At 23.8% G+C, this 23,486-nt stretch overlaps 3 protein-coding genes across 5 annotated transcripts; 2 read left to right on the top strand and 1 right to left on the bottom strand.

Moving 5' to 3' along the window:
- Window positions 1-27: 27 nt before the first annotated feature.
- Window positions 28-4,030, top strand: LOC122511761 (glucosamine-6-phosphate isomerase). The gene is made up of 5 exons (XM_043627225.1): window positions 28-111; window positions 921-1,095; window positions 1,562-1,846; window positions 2,078-2,436; window positions 3,752-4,030. Exons 2-5 carry the CDS (start codon window positions 972-974, stop codon window positions 3,830-3,832), a joined length of 849 nt encoding a protein of 282 aa, XP_043483160.1. The 5' UTR covers window positions 28-111; window positions 921-971; the 3' UTR covers window positions 3,833-4,030.
- A 436-nt stretch (window positions 4,031-4,466) lies between these two features.
- Window positions 4,467-9,552, top strand: LOC122511912. Its single transcript, XM_043627480.1, has 3 exons — window positions 4,467-5,026; window positions 5,846-6,418; window positions 8,810-9,552. Exons 2-3 carry the CDS (start codon window positions 5,953-5,955, stop codon window positions 9,550-9,552), a joined length of 1,209 nt encoding a protein of 402 aa, XP_043483415.1. The 5' UTR covers window positions 4,467-5,026; window positions 5,846-5,952.
- On the bottom strand, window positions 9,388-15,753 carry LOC122511758 (nucleolar GTP-binding protein 2). Of its 3 annotated transcripts, none has more exons than XM_043627220.1 (4): window positions 15,551-15,753; window positions 14,146-14,843; window positions 12,310-13,828; window positions 9,388-9,573 (listed from the first exon to the last, which is right to left on the bottom strand). In XM_043627220.1, exons 2-3 carry the CDS (start codon window positions 14,833-14,835, stop codon window positions 12,314-12,316), a joined length of 2,205 nt encoding a protein of 734 aa, XP_043483155.1. In that variant the 5' UTR covers window positions 14,836-14,843; window positions 15,551-15,753; the 3' UTR covers window positions 9,388-9,573; window positions 12,310-12,313. The 3 variants fall into 3 exon arrangements, with proteins under 3 accessions (XP_043483155.1, XP_043483156.1, XP_043483154.1); XM_043627221.1 differs by having other exon boundaries at window positions 9,388-9,561; XM_043627219.1 differs by having other exon boundaries at window positions 9,388-9,548.
- Window positions 15,754-23,486: the final 7,733 nt, after the last annotated feature.

Below are 23,486 nucleotides of genomic sequence, written 5' to 3'. Positions count from 1 at the left end.
GAGGTTAGGTCAGATTCAATAGTTAAGGTTGGGTAGTCAGCTGATCAAGTCGCTGCCCTTTTACAACCGCCTGTCTTTTAAAAACATCATTTTCCTTGTTTATATAATCAGGTACGACTATTTTCATTTATTTTCCCACGAAATATGAATTGTGAACAGTCTATTTTGATGATAGAATTTAAAAACTGGGATTTTTGATGAAAATTGTAATTTAAATTCAAGGTGAAAGAATTTCGGGTCAGTAACCTTTAATCTTTAGGCGATGACCTTGAGAATTGGATTATTTTTTTGCTCCTTTTTATCCTCTTTTTGAGAGAAGAAATAAAATTACTTGACCATTTTCCGTTTGACAGAAAATTCATCAATTTTATCCAGATTTTTATTTAGTGAATTTTTCAATAATAATTGTAGAGATAAAACCAAAAATTCTAACCGGCGATAAGAGAAAAGTCGTCGGCCTTTTTTTATCTCATCCTCTGATTATATTTTGCGGTTTCTTTTTTCAGCATTTCTTAATATATTTTTTCTACATATTCGACTTTTTTTTCTTCTACTTTGTCCCACTTTTTTTTATTCCTTTTTCTCTTACTAAATATTTTTTTTTTACTATTTTTCTAAATTTTCAATTTAGTTTTTTAAACAATAAATATTGCCGACAGTAAATAAATTTTTTATTAACAGTATTTTGAATCAAATTTTACGATTTATTACAAATTTTCAATCAGAATTACAGAATAAAAAATTTACGAAAATAAATAAAAAGAAGAGCTGTGGAAGTCTTTCAGTTAATTAATATAATTAATTAAAAATCTAGAATTAATTAATTAATTAATTTAGTATAGTTAGAATTTAGAATTAATTAATTTAGAATTATTGAGAGATTTACAACAAATTTTTAACAATAAACAAATTTTTTTCAGTGTCAGTGGATTTTCGTGCAATATTTTTGTCTGTAAATTTTCTCGTCAACAATGCGTCTTGTTATTTGTGATACCGTTGATTATGTTGCCGAATGGTCGGCAAAATATGTGATGAAAAAAATTAAGGAATTCCAACCAAATGAGAATAAATATTTCGTCCTTGGACTGCCAACAGGTGATTAACTTTCACGTAACTTGAAATAATTGTCTTTTTTCAATTTCAAAATGATTTATGAGCAATTATAAAGCTTATTTTTATTCTATTTTATTATATAAGAATTATTTTCAATATTTTGTAAATAATTATTTATTTATTTTATTTATTTTCAATAATATATTTTATTTTTTTATTTATTTATTATTTTTATTACTACCTAGCAAATTTTATGCGCATTTTAAAAATTTTAATAACATTTTTCGCAAGAATTCAATTTTTTCCATAAAATAACAACATTCTTCGGAAGAATTCAATTATTTTTTATAAATAGTAAAAATTTTTGCAAAAATTCAATTATTTTCAATAAAATTTCACAAAAGAATTTTTATTCCTAAATAATTAATATATTTCATATAAAATTTATAAAATTGATAACAAAATTTTGTTAAAGCAATTAAAATTTTTTTTTTTTTCTATTATCCAGGTGGCACTCCATTGGGAATGTACAAAAAGCTCATTGAATATTACAAGGAAGGTAGACTTTCTTTCAAATACGTCAAGACTTTTAATATGGACGAGTACGTCGATTTACCAAGAGATCATCCCGAGTCCTATCATTATTACATGTTTAATAATTTCTTCAAGCATATTGATATCGATCCGAAAAATGCACACGTTCTCGATGGAAATGCTCCCGATTTGAATAAGGAGTGCGAGGATTTCGAGAGAAAAATTAAAGAAGCCGGAGGAGTTGAACTCTTCATCGGAGGTTCACGATTTTTAATTATCTCTCAATATTTTTTCCTTTTTATTTGATTTTTTTATTTCGTTTTTAAATTGTCTCTCAATTGTGATTTTTTCATTATATTTTTTTATTTCTTTTTTAAATTGTCTCTAAATTGTGATTTTTTCATTTTATTTTTTTATTAATAATAATAAAGTAATTAATAATTTCTTTATTTTGATAGTAAACTGATTATAATAATAATAATAATTGAAGGAATCGGACCGGACGGACACATCGCCTTCAACGAACCAGGCTCGTCTCTATCGTCGAGGACTCGAGTGAAAACCCTCGCCCAGGACACTCTGGAGGCGAATGCGCGATTTTTCGACAACGACATTAATAAAGTGCCAAATGAGGCGTTGACCGTTGGAGTGGGAACCGTAATGGACGCCAAGGAAGTGATGATTCTTATCACTGGTTCTCATAAAGCTTTTGCACTCTATAAGGCCATTGAGGAAGGTGTCAATCACATGTGGACGGTTTCTGCCTTTCAACAACATCCACGCACAATTATTCTCTGCGATGAGGACGCAACCATGGAATTGCGCGTCAAAACCGTTAAATATTTCAAGGTAAAACAACAAATAATTCAAACATTTTTACGTTTCTCACCTACATTCAAATTTTTCTAAGAATTTAAATTAAAAATTGAATAAATAAATATTTAATAAAATATATTCCACTAGATTTTTAACAATGATAGAATTTTTACAGAAAAAGGGAACATTTCAATTATTTTCAACTATTTGAATGAAATTTTTCACGAGATTCATTTATTTTCAATAATAATTTTAATACATTTTTTCTCAAGAATTCAATTATTTCTATCAACAATAAAATTTTCTGAAAGAATTCAAGAATCACCCGAATTTAATTACTTTCATCAATAATAAAAATTATCTGATGAATTCAATTATTTTTAAAACATTTCTAATTGAATTCCTAGAAAGAATTTAATTATTTTTAAAAAATTCCATAAAATTATTCAAAAAAATTCAATTATTTCCTAAAATTTGAATATATTTTTCGTAACAATTCAATTATTTTCATAAACGATAAAATTCTTCATAAGAATTCAATTATTCAATTATTTTCAAAAATTTTAATAAAATTTCTCGAAATAATTCAATTATTTTCATGAATAATACAATTTTTTTCAGTAAATCGATTTTTTAAATAATATTTTTATTAAAATTTCTCCATCGAATTGAATTATTTTCAAAAATTTTAATAAAATTGTTTCTAAGAATTTAATTATTTTCATAAATAATAATACTTTTAAATTTTACATTGAAAGTGTTTTGAAACTTTAATTCCTGGTGGTAAATAAATAACAATAAGTATTCATTATATTTATTAAACAAGAATTAATTAAATTTCAAAAATTTTATTTAAGAATTCTAAAAAAATGAGCTTTATAAAAAATCGCAATTAAAATTTTTTTAAAATAGTCGAATTCCCGAAAATAATTTAAAAAACCTGAAAAAATAGGAATTTTTCTCTAATTTCATTAAAATAAATTTTACCTATATTTCAAATTATTTTATTTTTTCACTTTAAAAAAATATTTTTTTAAATATTATTGTAAAAAAATTAGTTTTTTAAAAATTGTAATTAAACTTTTTTCGAAAATAATTAATTTCGATTTCTTTTTAATTTCGAACAAAAGAATTTCTTGTATTCATTCAAAACATTAATTTCGATTTCGAACAAAACTTTAATTTATTTTTTTTAAAGAAATACAATTAGAAAAAGAGAAACTTTCTAATCTAAGTTCAAGACCCGAAAATCAAAAAAGAAAGAAGAAAGAAAAAAAAGAAAAGAAATTCTAAAAAGAACTGGAGACTATTTGAAAAATGTCTAATAATAAATATTCATGTATTTCAGGCTTTGAGTGCCGTTCATATGAAACTAATCGAGGAATCACCGGTGACTCGTCGCTCTATATCAAGCAGTGAAAAGGTTTGAAAAAGAATACCTTTTTTAAAAAAAAGAAAAGAAGAATTGAATCAATCGAAAGAAACAAATTTCTTTCTCGACAAAGAAACACACGATTAATTCCAGTGATTTAAAAAAAAAATTGACCTATTTTTTAATCTTTCCATTTTTACAATTTGTATACAATTCTTTAATAATAAAAAGAAGAAATAATTATTTTCACAATTATATTTCTTTTTTCATTTTTGTTTGTTTTCTTTTTGGTTTCAATTTTTGTTTAAAAATTGAAAGCCCTGCAAGAAAGTTTCTTTTTTTATTATGATTCTTGAAAAAAAACCGCAAAATAATTTCTTTTTTCACTCTCGTAAAAAAACTCCCCGTAAAACTTTTTATTTTGGTTCTAAAATAAAACCGCAAAAATTTTTTCATTTCGGTTCCAAGAAAAAACCTGCAAAATTCTTTTTATTTCGATTTAAAAAAAACTATTTTTCATTTTGGATCTGAAAAAACGCTCGCAAAACTTTATTTTGGTTTTAAAAAAATCCCGCAAAACTTTTTTTATTTCGAAAGAAAAAACCCGCAAAATTCTTTTAATTTTGATTTAAAAAAAACTATTTTTCATTTTGGTTCCTAAAAAAAAACCCCCGCGAAAAAATAAATTCTCCAAAAGGAGAAAAAAAGAAAAAAAAACGGAAAATTCAGCTGCTGCTAAAACGCAACGATAATTAATTTCCGGAAACTGATAATAGTCCCGTTGAATAGAGAAGATTTGCAGAATTCAACTGTTTGGAAGTGTTTTACGTAATAATTTTCAACAAAGATTTTTACTCGTTGATCTGCGAATGAGGACAGATCTCTGTGTGTGACGTGTGCTTAAAATATATATAAAGGTATCAGTGTCGAGGCTCAAGTGGTGATGATGATGATGGTAGTGGTGGTGGTGATGGCGATGGTTGTAATGGAGGTGGTCACTCAGAAAATTGTGTTCCATTCACGCAACACGCGTAATCATTGCTTTTCATAAAATACAAGGCTACGATCTTAACTTCAGTTTGCTCAAGTTCGTTGCTTGAAGCTAATCTCGAAAAATTATTTTCCCCCAAAAAAAACAAACAAACAAAAATAGTTTTTGAAAAAAGTTTACAATTTTTTTTTGTTCCCAGAATTTTTTTGAATTCTGTTTCACTTTCCATTCACGACAATGTTTACATCGAACCGAAAAACGTAATTTGACAAATTTTGCTATTCTAATAAAAATAATGTTAAAAATTGAAAACTAAAATTAAAAATTAAAATTAAAAACTAAAATTGAAAAATAAAATTAAAAAATAATTGATTAAAAATATAACTGAAATTTGAAAATAACTGATTAAAAATACAACTAAAGTTAATTTCTTGAAAATAAATAATCGAATCAAATTTTATTTTCTTCAAAAATAAAAAATCGAAACTAAATTTTCGTTTCCTTGAAAATAAATTGAATTAAATTTTCGTTTCTTTGAAAATAAATGACAGAATTAAATTTCAATTTAATATTTACAAATATTAATAGAAATTGAAAACCTAATTAAAACTGTAAAAGAATTTACAAATATTAAATTTGAAACAAAAGAAATTTCAAAACTGATATAAATTTGTAAAATTTAGTTCAAAAATATTAAATTTGAAAATAAAAAATAAAAATTATTGAAATTACTGTAACTTTTGTAATTAAATTAGTTGCTCGAAATAATTAATAAGAGAAAATTTCACAAAATATTTGTTGAATTAATTACAATTAAAAAAAATAAATAAAATAAAAGATAATATAAGAAATAATTAAAATTGAAACACTGACAAAATTTCAAATAGTTTTAAAAAAATAATAAATAATAATTAAAATATCAAAATTATTAACTCAAAATTGTCAAAATAAAAAATAAAAACCAAACGAAATTGTAATTCAAAAAAATCGAATTCTTCTTCTAAAGGAAATCGAAAAACGCAAAAAACTAAAAAAAATTCATTAAACAATAACTAATTATTAAAATTTATAATTTACAGTGTAAAGGATTTAAATTCGTGTTTTTTATAATTTATAATTATTATTTCATTAATAATTATTAATTTATAATTAATCCCATCGTCAACTAAAAACAAAAGGAAAAATCATGAACGAAGTTGTTCTACGTGACTTACAATCGGTTCTCCGACAGGAGCTCGGCGATGATTTAATTGTCGTAAATTTCACCACCGAACTATTATTGCCACCTGGTGAAAATTATGGCAGTACAATGCTCTCAGTTGTCGCCGAAATAAAAAAACATGCAAATACAAATAACATTGAGACTTTAAATTTAGTGGCAAAAATGTTGCCGCCAACTGATTTTCAACGTGAAATATTCGACAGTGGCTTTACATTTCGTAAGGAGTGCTTTTTGTACACGGACATTTTGCCACGTTATAAAAAACTCGAAATTGAATTTGGCGTCAAGGAAAGTGAAATTTTTGATATTGGCGCAAAATTTTACGGTGCAAAAATTTCATCGAGTCCCGATATTGATTTCGATGATGACGCTGTTATTTTATTGGAAAATTTGAAAGTTCGTGGTTATTACACCGGTGACAGAAAAACAGGTATTATTACTATTTTTTTTAACTGTTATTAATATTTTTTATTATTGTTATTGTCTTTTTTTATTTTTTTCCTACTGATTTTTTATTATTTCTACAATTTTTTTACTTTCACTATTTTTTTACCATTGTTTTTTTACTATTACTATTTTTTTATTACTACTGTTATTTTTAGTCTTTTTTTACTACGGTTTTTTTATTATTTCTACAATTTTTTTTATTATAACTATATTTTACTATTGTTCTTTTTACTATTACTACAATCTTTTTACTGTCACTATTTTTTTACAATTTTTTTTTACTATTAATATTTTTTATTACTGCTGTTATTTTCAATATTTTTTTACTACGTTTTTTTATTATTTCTACAATTTTTTTACTATAATTATTTTTTACTTTCACTATTTTTTTACAATTAGTTTTTTACTATTACTATTATTTTTTTTACTAATGGTTTTTTATTATTTTTTACTACTGTTTTTTTTATTATTTTTTTACATACTGTATTTTTTTACTATTTTTTTACTACTTTTTTTTATTAATACCTACAACAATTTTTTACTATCACTATTTTTTTATTTCTTGTTTTTTGTTATCTTATGATTTTATGTAACAATTTTTTTTATTATTACTATCATTATTCATTATTATTTTTTTTTTATTATCACAATAATTGTTATATATTATCTCACTAGATTACTTCATATTTTTTTTTGTAATTGCTCGAGTATCGTTATACAAAAAAAGTAGTTAATAAACGGTTATTAATCAACTACGTGAATTACATTACGAAATTGTAAAAATATGCATGACAAGATAAAAATCATGTTTCCGGTTTTTATAGTTAATATTTTTGTCACGAAAATTGCGTCAAAACTTAGTCAAACTTGAAAATTTTTCGCGTTTTTTAAAATTGGAAAAAAGAGGATTATTCCAATTTTTGCAAAAAATTTTATTGTTTATAAAAATAATTGAATTGTTTCGAAGGATTTATTAAAATTTAAAAAAAATTAAATTCTTTTGAAAACTTTTTTAACGTGCATTAAGAAAAAATTGAATTCTTTCGCGAAATTTTATTGAAAATGATTGAATTTTTGCAAAGATTTTACTATTTAAAAAAATAATTGAATTCTTTTGTGAAATTTTATTAAAATTTAATATTAATATAATTTTTAATATTTAAATGTAAAGTAATTTTTAATATTTAATTGTTAAGTTATTTTGAATATTTATTTATGAATAAATATTAAAAAAACATTTAAATATTAAAATTTTCTTTTAATTTTGAATTTTTTCTCTAATTTTGAAAATAAACAATATTTTTTTAATTATAATGTAAATATTGAAAATTTAAATTTTAAATTTCAAAATTCCTCTCAATTTCTGTATTTTTAGTCAAATACAAAAAAATTCATTTACTACTTGAAAAAATACAGAAATTTTTGAAAAAAATTAATAAGAATTTAACGAAAGAAAAAAATATTAATTTGAATAAATTGTTAATTAATTTTTTCCTCCATTTTGTCTCTTGTAAAGTAAATAGTTAATAATAATTGATATTCATCGGTTGCCTGATAGATAATTCTGCATAATTGTAGAATAATTTCCAATTTTTCTAGCATTTATCTCACTGCATGATTTTGCATTAAATTAAAATATAAATACTGAAAATTTTCATTTCTAGTCTTCTCTCATTATATTTTCATTATTCGTCGTTTGAAAACAAAACAATTATGCAATTTAATTGTTTTCAATTTTTGCGACGATATTTTAGAAATTAGCGTAAAAAATGCAGTTTTTTCAGTTTTTAATTGAAAAAAATTAACTTTATCTAAATTTTAGAAATTAGCATAAAAAACGTAATTTTTTTAGTTTTAAATTGAAAAAATCAACTTTTTCTCAATTTTAAAAATTACCGTAAAAAAAGTGTAGTTTTTTTAGTTTTAAATTGAGAAAAAGTTGATTTAGTTTTTTTTTGTTTTAAATTGAAAAAATTAACTTTATCTGAATTTTAGAAATTACTGTAAAAAAATTCCGTTTTTTAGTTTTAAATTGAAAAAATTAACTTTTTCTCAATTTTAGAGAAATTTTTTAGTTTTAAAATGAAAAAATCAACTTTTTCTCAATTTTAGAAATTACCATAAAAAATTCCGTTTTTTTTAGTTTTAAATTAAATAAATTAACTTTTTCTAAATTTTAGAAATTTCCGTAAAAAAATGTAGTTTTTTAGTTTTAAATTGAAAAAATTACCTTCAATATCCTGGTCTTGATTTTCTAATTTCGGATCCAGAAAAATATTTCCAAAAAATAAATTCCAATGAAACTGGAAATTCTCTGCCAGAGAAAAAAATATTCTCAATTCTTTAAAAGCCACAAAATTTGTTTCCTTTCTAGGACTCGATTTGGAGCACTCGCGAATGGCCATCAAATCAATGGCAAAATTCCATGCACTCGGAATGGCAGTGAAATACAAATATCCCGAGGAATTTGAAAATTTAAAAGAACGATGTAAATGTTTAAAATTAAATCCCGAGGCATTTGAGGGCATGAAAGATTCCTTCTTGGATATAATTCGTGGTGATTCAGTGATGGGCAAATATATCGATAAAATAACTCCACTTCTCGATGAGAACACTGATAATTGGACTGGTACACCCGAGGAGCCATGGGCAACAATAATTCACGCCGATTTTTGGGTTAATAATATGATGTTCCACAAGAATTCTCACAAGGAAGTTGACGATGTGAAATTTGTTGATTTTCAAAATTATCTCTTTCAAAATCCCCTCAATGAATTGATATTCTTCATTGGCGCCAGTATTCAAACTGATTTAATTCTCGATAATTTAGACGATATTCTCAATTTGTATTATGATAGTTTCATTAAAGTTATGATGAAAATGGATTGTGATACGAGTCAATTTACACGTGCAAATTTTCATGAGAGAATTAATAAAGGTGCGCACACGGAATTCAGTCATTGTGCGTTTATTTTGAAAATTTTGACTATTGACATTGAAACCGATGGCGTTGAGGCGACAAAACTCGATTCTTTGGAATTTGGCACGGCGAATAAGCGATTTTTCGATAGAATGCGACAACTGCTTTTGATTTTCATCGAACGGGACTGGATCTGAAGAGAAAATCTGTAATTAAAACTAATTTTTTTTTGAAAAAAAGAAAATTATTTTCAATACTTAGACAAAAAAAAATTACTTTAAAAAATTATTTATTATATTTATTAATAATTTTATTTTATAACAATTTCTCGAAAATAATGCAATTATATAAATAATTCAATTATTATTATCGAATAAATAAAAAATTCAATTATTATTCTTGAACAAATAAATATTTCAATTATTAGGTATTATTATTTCTGAAAGTATTATTAATAAAAGAGAAATTATTATAAAATTAAAATAGAATTTTTGAAATAAAATTTGAAGATTACAAAAATTTTCGACTCGTTTGTAATTTTTCAGAAAACTGATCAAAAGTATTTTAGAAATGAAGCGTAAAAAGTTGTTTCGACAAAAATATGAATTGTCGAAAATCATAAACTTTTAAATTACTAATTTAAAAAAAATTGACCGATTGTTGTTTTTCTCTTTGCGAATTTTAGAGAAAAAAAATAGGTATTCAAAGCAAATATTTTATACGTTTTTAAATAGCAAACGGTGGTAACAGTATTGCAGTAAATTATTAAAATTGATAATTGACATTTGATTTATTTTCAAATTGACAATCAAAAAAATTGTATCTATTAAATAAATAAAAATTTTCACATTAGAAAATAAACAAAAAATTTAAAAGAAAAATGTCAAGATAATTCTATAAAAACTGATTGCACTTAAAAATTTACTGTGATTAGATTTATCGGTTACGATAGTAAAGTAAATAAAATCTTATCAAAGAGTCTAATTTAATAAAATTGATAAAAAAAATATTTATTTGTTTTGATAAAAGAGAAAAATTTCTTTTTTAAACAATTTCTCAAGAGAGTAAATTAATTAGTATTTAGGAAACAATTATTACCTTTATTTGGAAACAAAGAAGTTAGTTTTATGTTTTCTATATTTAGAAAAAAAAGTAGGACAAAAAAAAAAGATTTGTAATTATTGTCCAATTTATTCAAAGTCATTTAAATGACATTTGTACTGTTTCTATTAAATGTCAACACAATTTTTTATTTTTAAAGAATCTTTATAAATGCGGTTCAATATTTTTCAAATGAATAAATAACTAAAATAATATTTCTCCGATAAAAGCGAATTTTAATATTTCTTTTCAAGAAAAATTTTCAGTGGATTTATTGGTAAAAATTAATAATAATTTCAATCAGTAAAAATTATTGACAATTTTTGTTAGTAAAAATTATTGCTTATTTCTATCAGTAAAAATTATAGATTATTTCTATTATAGTAAAAAATTGCTAATAATTTCGATTGGTAAAAATTATCGACAATTTTTGTTAGTAAAAGTTTCTATTTGTAAAAATAATTGATAATTTTTATTAGTAAAAATTATCGACAATTTTTATTAATAAAAATTAGTAACAATTATCGACAACTTTTATTACTAAAAATTTTTATTAGCAAAAATTACAATAATTTATATTAGTGAACATTTTATTAATATCTATTTGTAAAATTATTAATAATTTCAATACGTAAAAATTTTATCTATAACTTTTATGAAGAAAAAATATTAACAATTTATTAAAGCAAAAATAAAATATTAACAGTTTGTTAAAGAGAAACATATGCAATTTGTTGAAAAGAAATATTAGCAATTTATTAAGAAGAATTATTAATAATTAATTATTATTAGAAAAATTATTAGTAATTAACAATTTATTGAAAAAAATTAATTTCTAACCGAAGAAGAAGAAATAAAATTTATTACTAATAATTCTTCTTGAAAATTATAAATTTTCCCTATTGACAATAATTAACAATTTTTCTTCGAAAAATACTCGAAAAAGGTAATAATAAATTATGAATTATCATAAAGTTACAAAATTGAGAAATTTTTACCTATTAAATTAATTGTTTTTTAATGAAATATATTTAAGTATTATATTATATTTTTGTTATTATTAGTATTAAATTATTTATATTTTCATTCTACACGAAAAAGATTGTAATTTATTTCTAAATCTAAGATTTTGCAGAATATTGTAAATAATTGTTGAAAGAAATGCCAATAAATTGAAAATTGAATAAATTTTTTAATATATACAACTACATATATACATTTTTTTGGAAAAAAATATTCATTTAACATTTAAATTTATCACTAGAGTATAATTTATATTATACAGCGTAATTTTTTTTTTAAAAGTGTCTAAAATCTAATTTTTATTCCAATTTGAATTTAAAATTCATTTCCGAATTTTAATTCTTTTTCAAATTTTAATATTTTTCGAATTGTAATTCTTTTTAAAATTTTAAATCTTTTTCGAATTGCAATTCTTTTTCAAATTTTAATCCTTTTCGAATTGTAATTCTTTTTTGAATTTTAAAACTTTTTCGAATTGCAATTTTTTTTTGAATTTTAATTCTTTTTCGAATTCTAATCCTTTTTGAATTTTAATTCTTTTTACGAATTGTAATTTAAAAATTTCGAATTCGAAAAAAAATTGTTTTCAAAATCGAAAAATTCTTCCTATTTGTAAGAAATTATCCAAAATCTAATTATTCAAATTGTTTACAATTTTCACTATTTACAATTGTTCGTAATTTTCAATTTAAACAGTTTTCAATTTTTCCAATTGTCAACAATTGTAAATTAGAATCAAATTGTTTACAATTTGAACAATTTTAAAATTTTTGCAAATAATTTAATTTCTTTTTTGTTTTAGAGGCAAAAAAAAAATGTACGTCACCTACTTTTTTATGTTTTCTTTGTCCTCTGAACTTTGGGTACTTTTCGATTACGATTGCGATTTTTGACATTGGAAACTTCGTAGAAATTGCTACCAATTTTTTTACGTTTACCAGCCCTCTCGAGTGCTCGTCTCTGTTTACTCGTTTTCTTCGCCTCCTTAACACTCGAAACGGAAAATGCTCCACTGCTCGACGTTGTTTTCTTGTCGAAAATTTCACTGTCACTCGAATCGTTTGCCTCGTCCATTAAATCGTAAACATTCACATTCAACGTGTCCTCTTCGAACGGAATAATCTCATCGTCCGTGTCTTCGTCCATTTTCTCCGGTTTCTTCGTTTCTTTCCTATTATTTTGTTTTCCTTTTTTGTTTTTGTTTTCTGCTTCGTTTTCTTTTTCTTCTTCTTCGGTTTCTTTTTCTACTTTTTCGTTTTCTTTTTCTTCTTCTTCGGTTTCTGTTTCTTTTTCGTTTTTGTCTCCTTTTCGTTTTTTACCTTCTATTTTCGATTTTTGAATTTTTTCAACTTCTTCATCTTGATTGCCATCGTCGTCATCGTCGGAGTCTTCGCCGATATCCGAAGCGCAGGGCGTTTGAACGTAACTCTCGTCATTGACCTCCGACTCATTCAATTCCCTTCTCATGTCTTCTCGCGAAAAAGGCAAAGCGACCCGAATTTTTTTGAAGTCTTGCAAAACCTTCAGAGTCTGCTCCTTTTTCTTCTCCGCCGGCACTTCGTTTTCTTCCTCCTCCGCCTCCTTAGTTTCCGTCTCCACAATTTTCGGCAATGGTTCCTCGAATCCTTTGGGCACAACATAAAACGGCAATTTTCCCCTCTGCCAATCGTTCAACACCATTTTCGCCGCTGTCGAAATATCCGGTTCGCCCTTCTTCAACAATTTCCCCGCTCTTCGCGCGTATTTCTCCAAAAAATCCACATGATCCGTCCACTCGTCAATTTTATAAGTCTTTCGAATGTACTCCGCCTTCACACGCTCCAAAACACTGGCAATATAATCCTCGGGGCCTTGAATTAATTCCACGCGAACAACGCCCTTGAGAACTTTTTCCGTATCAGTTTCGGCCGATGGATAAACAACGCCGGGACAATCAACGAGGTAAATTCGTTTCATTAGAGTGACGTATTGCCAGACTTTCGTTTCGCCGGCAATTGGCGCGACTTTACAGACCTTCTTCGAGCGCAGTGTATTGATGATGGAACTTTTGCCAGTGTTTGGATAGCCAATGAGACCGACGCTTATTTGCTTGCGATCGACGTGTAATTTACTGAATTGACGAAGGAGATTTATCAGTGAACCCTTGCCAAAGGGATGTGTCATTGAGGCGTGAAAGGCGATTGTTGGATATTCGGAGGATAAAATTGCGACCCATCGTTGTGTCACCCAATTTGGTACGAGATCAACTTTATTGAGAACGAAAATTAAATGCTTGTGGGACTTCTCGGTTTTCATGTATTTCTCCACTGGTGGCGAACGTGTGCCCATTGGATCGCGAGCATCGAGGACCTGGAAAATATTTTTTTTTAGAGATTTATTTCTTTAATTTTAACACAGCTCTCGATTTATAACAATTCTTGAAAATTGTTTTCAATTAATTTCTATATTTAAATTGATTTAACAGAGTTTTCACAAAAATTCAATTTTGTTTTTTCCTGACTTTTTCCTGAATTCCGGACAAAATTAAGAATGAAAATAATTGAACACACTCCAAGAATTTTAACTAAAAAATTCTTGAAAATAAATAATAGTTAATTAGTAGGCAAGTAGATTTTTTAAATTTTGAACCTGAAATTATTTAAAACTTGAAGTTAAAATTAACAAACCTGTAAAACAACATCGGACGAATCAATAACTTTATAAAGTTCATTCCAAATTCGCCTACTTTGTCCAGCACCCATAACCCAATCTCTCTGAGCATCCTTAACACCAGTATCAGGACGAATTAAATCATAATCACACGTATCCTTTTTCTTTTCATAAACTTCAAATTGTTCCTCGGCTTTCTTCACCAATTCATCCATCGACGATATATTTAAATTCGGACGTTTCCTCTGCTTCTTCGGACCGAATACACTCGCATAACTTTCCGTCTCTAAAATATGAACACGCGCCTTTTCCGCCTTCTCCTGCAATAATGTCACCGGCAATTGCGATGGTTTAATAATCACCTGATAGGGATTATTTTTCACCATACCGAGTTCTTTTTGAAAATTTTGCAATGCATTTTGCGTAATGACACGTGAATTACTAAACCATCTTTGCGATGGTTCAACGCGTGACATTGTACCCGATGGTAGACGTCCTTGAAATGGTGCTGGACTTATGATTTTTCCAGTTTTATCACGTTTCGCCTTTGAATTACGATACATTTGCAGTCGCTTTATTGTACCTTTTGTTCGTACTTTTGCAACACCTTTAAGGCCCTCCGTCGAACGTTCTGGATTCATACTGTGTCCAGAACGATTGAAACCCTCCTTTCGAGGGGGTTTGTGTCCTGAATGTGATTTCGCCATTTTTCCTGCTGTTGAAAGAAAAGGGAAAAAAATTATTAAAAATGTAAATTAATTTTATTGGCTAAATTCAGCCATTAGGAAAAAGTATTTATTAGTTTACCTAGAATTTAGTAACGATTGCTTCTAAACATTTTAATATAATTTTAATTAAATTCATCCAAAAAATTTGCAAGAATTCAATAATTTTTATTAATAATAAATTTTATATGAAAATAATAACAAAATAATAATTTATAATAAGAATAATAAGAATTAAATTATTTTTTACACAATTTTATTTGAATTTCTAAAAAGAATTTAATTATTTGTAAAAATTTCCATAAAATTCAATTTCATAAAGAATTTAAAATTCTCTAAAAACAATTCAATTATTATCGAAAATTCTAATAAAAACGATTATTAATGTAGATTTATGATAAAGTATTTAAATTTATTATATTTATTCAATAATTATTTAATTATAATTATAAAATATGAATAATGTAAAATACAATTGTAAAAATTATATCACATAATGAAATTTTTAGGTTATGTTTTGAAAAACGTTTCTTTTCTATATTTTAGAAATTTAAAACAGTTCAGAAATTGCCACGTAATAAATTTTTACGATTTACAATGAAAATATCCAAATACTTTGTTTTAATAAAGGAATTATTGGTTACATTAGGGAGTAACAGTAAAAATAAGGAAAAAAATAGACAGTAAATTTACTCACCTTTTTAAAGTACTTGATTACAGACTAAATATAATACAACAATAAATAATATTTGCTTCACTAAATAATATTTCTTTCACTAAATAATAATATTTCCTTCACTAAAATTATCCGTTCATTCGCACAGTAAAATTGGTTACTCGCCACTAGTTCGCATGAAAACAACAGAAAACACGTGGGATTGTTAAAACCGGAAACCGCCATTACAGACATTCTCGTGTTAAAACTTGACTTCAGTAGTCATCAACAACGCGCATGTTTCTTTTTCGAACGTTTCATTGGTCAAACCAACGCGCGCTTATTTGAAAAAAATTTATTCTTCGAATTGAAATCGAGAAGTTTTCCTTTTGTATAATCACTCGGTAATTATTTATCATAATTACTTTTCACTTAGAGTCTTTTCTATTTTCTACTAAATAGTACTATAATTATATATTATACTTAATAATAGAATTATATGATAATTATACAATTCTATATTCATTTTTTCTGGCAAATAAAAAAATTCCTTTACTGACTTTCAAATAAGCGCGCGTAATTCAAAAATATGAAGTAAAAATAATTGAACAAATATGTGTCAAAGACCATAATAATTAATAATTAATAATAGTATTTAATAGTAATTAAATAATAGTAATAATAATATTTATTACAAAATTATATAAACGTTAACAGTAGATATTTGAAAAAAGTGTAAATCTCACGAATTTTGCATTTTAAAGAAAAAAAAGCTTTTTTAACATTTTGATTAAAAAAAAAGAATTTAAAAAATGGGTTGGCAAGACTGAAACTGAAATTAAATTTTCAAAAAAATAAGAAAAATAGAGGGAAACCCCCTAATAAGAAAAAAATGAACGAAAATTAAGGAAAATTAAGAAAAATACGAATAATAAGGAAATGATTCGGTTAAATAATTTTATATCAATTATTTATTTTTTTCCATACAAATTATAAACATGTTTTTCAAATACTGTACATATACTGAGTTCTATTATATTTTTAAACCTCTAATTTAATGATATATCATTTTTCATTTATTTCCATTTACTCGTTTAAAATCATCATCAACTACTTTGATCCTCATTTTTTTCGTTTCATTTATGATAACATAATATACAGGTAAGGTTTCTCGTTTCTTTTTTTCTTTTCGCAAACTCGACCTCTATGTATTTCATTTTCTTTTCTTTTAATCAAATTTTTTCTTTTTCGTCAATTCTGATCAAGCTCAATTTTTTTTTTTTTGATATGACAGTTCATGGATATGGACAAATAGAAAAATCTTAAAATCATCAGTTTAAAAAAAAAACAATCTATACACAAAGTCACTATAAAAAAAGAAAAGAAATTTTTCTTCTCTCGAGAAAATATATCTTTTTTTTTAATGAAAAACGAAAAAAAAAATTATACAGATTAGGGACTGAAACTTTCTACGCAGTCAACTTTTTAAGGTTTTTTTTTCAAAAACATTTTTTTTTACATTTAAAATATTTTAATATTTATATTTCTTTTTTTCATATCACAAAATTCTATAATGTCCCTAATCATCACATTTTCGCGATTTATTAAAATTAATAATTTCAGTCGCTAGTCTATATATTTAAAATATATAATAATCATTTAATTATATTCCGGAAATATTTTGTGGACTTTGGAGAAAAAATTGAAATTTATAATTATTTTTAATTATTCCAGAAAATAATTTCTTTAATTTAAATTAATAGTAGAATTATAAAAATTGAAATTCGTTTTCGAATTTTTTCTCCAAACAAAAATTGATCTCTGTCGAAAATATATAAAAAAAAACGTAAATATAAAAAAAATAATACAAAAAAAGACGGAACAAAATTTCGTCGAATATAAAATTCAAGAAACGTGTAAATTATATATATATACAAATATATATATATATAAAATCGTGGATTGTGTTACAATGCGAGCCATTTTTTTTATTGCGTATCTCTCCTTGGAAACCAAAAAAAAAAAAAAATTGACAAACCTATGCCCATTTCCTATTTTTTTTTTGCTTATTCCATTTTTTTTTGTTTTGTCGATTCTCGATATTATCATCAATATAGAGTGAGAGAGTACTATTTTTCTATCTTCACAGAAGACATAGATAAATATATATTTTCATAATCTTTTTTTTCCTTATAAATGTAATTCGCTTATTTTAAAATCATTACTCGTTTTTTTTTCTTTTTTTTTCCTCATTTAAATGTTATAATAATAATAATATTAATGTCGGTGCTCATATATATATATTTTTTTTCATTTTTTTTCTGTTCTTTCCTAATTTCTTTTTTTTTTCTTATTTATACTTTCGCAACATGAAGAACGTATACAAAATATAAAGTGAAAAGTGAATTTTGTTCGAACGTACATTTTTTTTTCATTTTTTCAATGGCTATTCTTCTTTGAATGCGCGCATTTTGGTGTTTACTCGTGTAATTGTGTGAGTGTGTGTATATTATATACGAACAAAAAAAAGTAAAAATTAAAAAAAAATTCCAGGAGCTGCTATTTATATATATATATATTTTTTTTTTTTTCGCCTGGAAAATCGTTACCGATATCTTAAGTAACTCTTATTATTAGAGATCATTCTGAGTAATCGATTCCTGCATTTTAATTATCTTTTGATTAAAAAATTTCCTTTTCTTTTTAATTAAAAACTGAGAATGTTGAATTTTTCGAGAATTTTTATTTTGTATTTTGTATTTTTTATTTTTTATTACCAGAAAGATAATTTTGTTTTCAATACAATGAAAATAATTTTTTGTAATTTTTCTTCCAAAAAATGTGAAGAAAAAAACGAAAAGAGGAAAAAATCAATCATAGTTTTTTCACAAATTTTCTATTTACAAATTCTTGCAGTTTTTTTTATCTATAAAAAGCGGTTGATATTTATTTATACAGTTTTTGATGAGTATTGTACATTTTATTAGAAAAAAAACAGAAAAAAACAAACAAGAAAAAAGAATTAAAAATACAAGAAAAATTGCAAAAAAAGAACAAGAAATTTAAAATTACAAGAAAAAAGCAAAAAAAATATTAAATAAAATTGTTTTTTTATAATAAGTTGATATTAGTTTATTATAAATTATGTAATATTGTATCATTTGTTTATTATTACTATTTTTTATAATTATTATCATATAAATATTTATCATTAGTTTTATAATTTATAATATTTATAATATTTATTCATTAAAAAAACAAATTTTCAAATTATATTTGAATTAATTTTCAATTAATACTCAACTTTCATATTTTGAAAATAATAATTTTAAATTCGTTCCAAAAAATTATTTTCTCTTTTTAATTATTATTGAAAATTAAAAGAAAAAATAGTAAAATTCCGTTTTTTCTTTTAATTAATTTTTCCCTACAATTTCTTTACGATATAATTTCAGAATTTACAATTTATAATTAATTGTCGGATTTTTTTTATCGAAAAATTCAACATTCGGAAAAAATGTTTCTTATTTGTCAATCGAAAGATAACAAGAGAAAAATGCGAGGCGGTTCCTTAGTATAAAGTAGCATTTCATTGAACTTTGCTTTGGAAATTTACTTTTTTTTTTTAAAAAAAGGAGAAATTTTCTAAATAAATACTAAAATTGATTTTTTACAACTTTTCAAGTTAATTACAAAAAAAATATTTTATTCTTTTTTCTCCCCTAGTTCAGTGTTATTTATCATCACAAAATGTAGAATTTATTCTGAAAATTGAAAACAAAGGGGAAAAAATTAAAAAAAAGAAGAAATGAAAAATAGAAAAAGAAATAAAAATGGAAAAAAGGGAAGTTGAACCAAAAGATGTAAATAAAGAAATAGAAGCAAACTAAAAATAGAAAGAAAAGAAACGAAAATAAAAAATAGAAACAAAATAAAAAAATAGAAAATAGAACAAAAATAAATAACAAATGAAAATAGAAAATTAAATAAATAAAAAGCGAAATTAAAATAAAAATGGAAAAAAATAGAAAAATAAATAAACAGAGAAATAAAATGAAAATGGAAAAAAATAGAAGAAAAGGTAACAAAAAATCCCAAAAGAAGAAATGAAAGAAGAGAAAAGAAATTAAAAAGTAAATTTCCACCAAGTTCGCAGATAAATAAAAAATAATTCACCGAATTATTTTCCCGGAGCGACTACAATTATATAAAATACACAAGATAACAAACAAACTAAGAAGTACAGAAGCTGCCAATTTTTTCTAATCCACTTTTTTTTTACAAAAAAAAAATTCTACAAATAATTTTCACAATAATTTTCCCAATCCCAAATCGATTGGTTTCGAAAAAAACTAATTTTTCTTCCTTTCTTTCTCCCCCTTTTGAAGAAAAAAAAATTGCAACAAAAAAATTACCACTAATAATATTAATAATAATAATAAAAAAAAACAAACAAAACGGGGAAAATATTTCTGACTAAAAATAGAGATCAAAAAAACATTGCCACTTGTTTCATATTATAAGAGTTAATTAAAGTAACAAATGTACGGTAAATTATTACTTTTTAACGTAATTTGTATACATAATCCTTAAGAAATAAAAACGCGTTACGACGTCTTTCCGAGTGTTCTTCTTTTTTTCTTTTATACTCTCGGTTATAATAGGCAAGTTTCTGTTTTTTTTTGTTTCGAAAACAGACAGAACGGATCAGAATGAGCAAAAATAAAAATATTCCGTTTTTCTATTTCCCGAACGCTTCTTTGAAAAAAAAACTCTTCGAACGAAACGTGAGAGGCGTGGAAAAAAATCACCAAAGGCTTGCATTAAGTACATTAACTTGAACCTGAATATTTTCCTTTTTAGAAAAGAATTTTAAAAAAGGGATAAAAAAATCTACAAGGGCTTTTTTTTAAAGAACTTTAAAGAGTTTGACAAAAAAAATTTTAAAGTATACTTTGAGGGAAATTTAAAAGAATGAATTTCCTTGAAAAAAAAATGCTCTTTCGAAATTGTTTTTCTTTGAAAAAATATTTCATTAAAAAAAAAGTTGTTAATATTTTAAATATACTTTAAAAAATATTTTTTGCAACACTAACCTGTAAAATTGGATTTTACACACAGAAAACTGTGTGTAAAGTACTTCTTTTTATAGCGGTGTGTAAAGTTTTACTTTACACACCGCTAGCAGTGTGTAAAGTAAATTCCAGTGTGTAAAGTGATTTTTAGTGCGTAAAATGGTTACTTAACGTATTCTTGTGACTGTTTGATGAGAAACAATGAAGTTAAGCTTTTAAACAACAATTTGCAATCACATTTTTTTATTTTAGTTTCTAGAAAACTTCATTTAACAGTGCCCCCACTACACCTAAACTTACAGTAATATTGGCAATATTGCTGCAAGATTAGTTGTTGTAGTGTTGCAAAAAATTTCGTATGGCACTCGTGCGTAAATCAGATTATACTTGTGTGACTTGCAGCACTCGCCTTCGGCTCGAGCTGCAAACGTCACACTCGTATAATCAACGATTTTACGCACTTGTATCATAAATAACTATTAATTTGACTGATTGTTCGAAAAGTTTGTTCGCTAATTTAATATTTGGTAATTAATTAGAATAGAATTTTAGAATAATTAGTAATTAATTATAATATTAAAATATATATTTTTTAAATTTTCTTATAAATTTAAGTAAATTCTTTACAAAAATTTTTCAAGCAAATAAAAATTATTTGAAAATAATTTTTCTTCTTTTTCCAGAAATTTTCGAATTAAAAAAATTCCAAAAGAAAAAGAAAATTAATTTTTCTTCTTTTTTGAGAATTTTTCGAATTCAAAAAAAAATTCCAAAAGAGCATTTTTTCAAAGAATTGCGACTAAAACCAAAAACCAGAAAAAATAAAAGTTTCTCCGAGTTTTTTAGGCGTTCGTACACAAAAATGTTAAAATCGTAATAAAAAAAAATGATTGGCTAATAATAATAATAGGAAAAATTAAAAACCAACTCTGTACGCTATGCAAGAAAAAATGAAAAAAAAAATAAAAAGAATCATTACAAGGAATATACGAAAAAAAAGAAAGAAAAAGACCTTAGAGAGTAAAAAATAAGGACGATTATAATTACAAAAACACTTTGTCCCTAAAACTACTATTTTTGTTTTCTGTATTATGTTTGTGTTTGTGTTCATCTGTCTGTCAAAAATCAGGATTTTAAAAGAAAGGGAAACGCGAAAAATTCTCTCAATCGTTCCTCATTTCAAGTTTTCAAGTTATTTAATAAAAAAGAAAAAGAATTTATAAAAAATTACTTAAAAAGAAACAAAAAGAATTTATAAAAATTACTTAAAAGAAACAAAAAGAATTTATAAAAAATTACTTAAAAAAAGAAAAACAATTTATAAAAAATTACTTAAAAAAAAAGAATTTATAAAAAATTACTGTAAAAAAGAAAAAGAATTTTAAATAAAAAATAAAAAATTATGTACTTTAAAAAAAAGATAAAGATAAATTAAAAAAACAAAACAAAACCATTCGTGCAGAGAAACGATAAAATTTTTTACTTTTTTTAAAAAATAGGGGGCGGGGGAGAGGGGAAGATAAAAAATAAGTGAAAAATATGAAATAAAAATTCGAGACTCGCGAATGTGCATGGCATCCCTATAGTTTTCGTTTCTCTAAAAATTAGATCACTTAGATAGCTTTATACACGATCATTTTTTTTTATAACAATGTAAATCGTAATCATTGCGTTAATATTTAATATATTTATATTTATATATATATATATATACTCTTATATCGTAATATATGTATATCTGTGTGTTGTTGTCTTGTCTGATCTATCGTCTAGTTTATCAATAAAACTATAATACTAGAGTTATGTCAATACCGTGCCACACCGAATTCACAGTTTCTTCTTTTGGCAATTTTTCTTTTTTTTTTATTTATTATTGTATAATAACAATTAATTATTATCAATTTAATTCAATTTTGTAATAATTAGTTATTTATCAATTTGATTCAATTAATTGTATAATGACTAATTATTATCAATTCAATTTTATTAATTATAGAATAATTAATTTTATTAATAAATTTTTTATTAATTCTCTTTTATTACTACGAGAAAAAAAGGAATTTTTTATTGTCGACGAGCTTCTTTTCTTTTTGGTAAATTAATGGGAATAATTTAATTAATAATTTAATTTTTAAATAATTTAATTTTTTTTTTTAAAATTGAAATTTAGTTTAAAAAATTGAAATTTACATCAAACAATTGAAATTTATTGTCAAAATTGAAATTTATTTCAATTAGATTTGAAATATTGTTTAAAAAATTGAAATATTGTTAAAAAATTGTAATATTGTTAAAAAAATTGAAATATTGTTAAAAAATTGAAATTCAGTTTAAAAAAAATGAAATTTACAACAAACAATTGAAATTTATTTTTCGAATTTGAAATTTAATTCAATTTAAATTGAAAATAATAATGACTAAAAAATTGAAATTTAGTTTAAAAAATTGAAATATTGTTAAAAAAAAGTCGAAATATGGTTAAAAGAATTGAAATTTAGTTTAAAAAATTGAAATTTACATCAAATAATTAAAATTTATTTTCAAATTTGAAATTAAAATTAAATTGAAATTTAATTCAATTGAAATGGAAATATTGTTAAAATAATTTTAATTTAGTTTAAAAAATTGAAATTGACATCAAACAATTGAAATTTATTCTCAAAATTGCAATTGATTTCAATTGGAATTGAAATATATTGTTAAAAAAATTGAAATATTCTTAAAAAATTGAAATTTACAACAAACAATTGAAACTTATTTTCAAATTTGAAGTTTAATTTAGTTGGAATTGAAATATGATTTAAAAAAATGAAATATTGTTAAAACAATTGAAATTTAGTTTAAAAAATCGAAATTTACATAAAACAATTGAAATTTATTTTTCCAATTTGAAATTTAACTCA

Source organism: Leptopilina heterotoma, unplaced genomic scaffold (genome assembly GCF_015476425.1).
Source record: "Leptopilina heterotoma isolate Lh14 unplaced genomic scaffold, ASM1547642v1 Lhet_90, whole genome shotgun sequence".
Lineage (NCBI taxonomy): Eukaryota > Metazoa > Arthropoda > Insecta > Hymenoptera > Figitidae > Leptopilina > Leptopilina heterotoma.
Note: the sequence above shows the minus strand (reverse complement) of the source record. Positions and strands in the feature narration are given on the sequence as shown.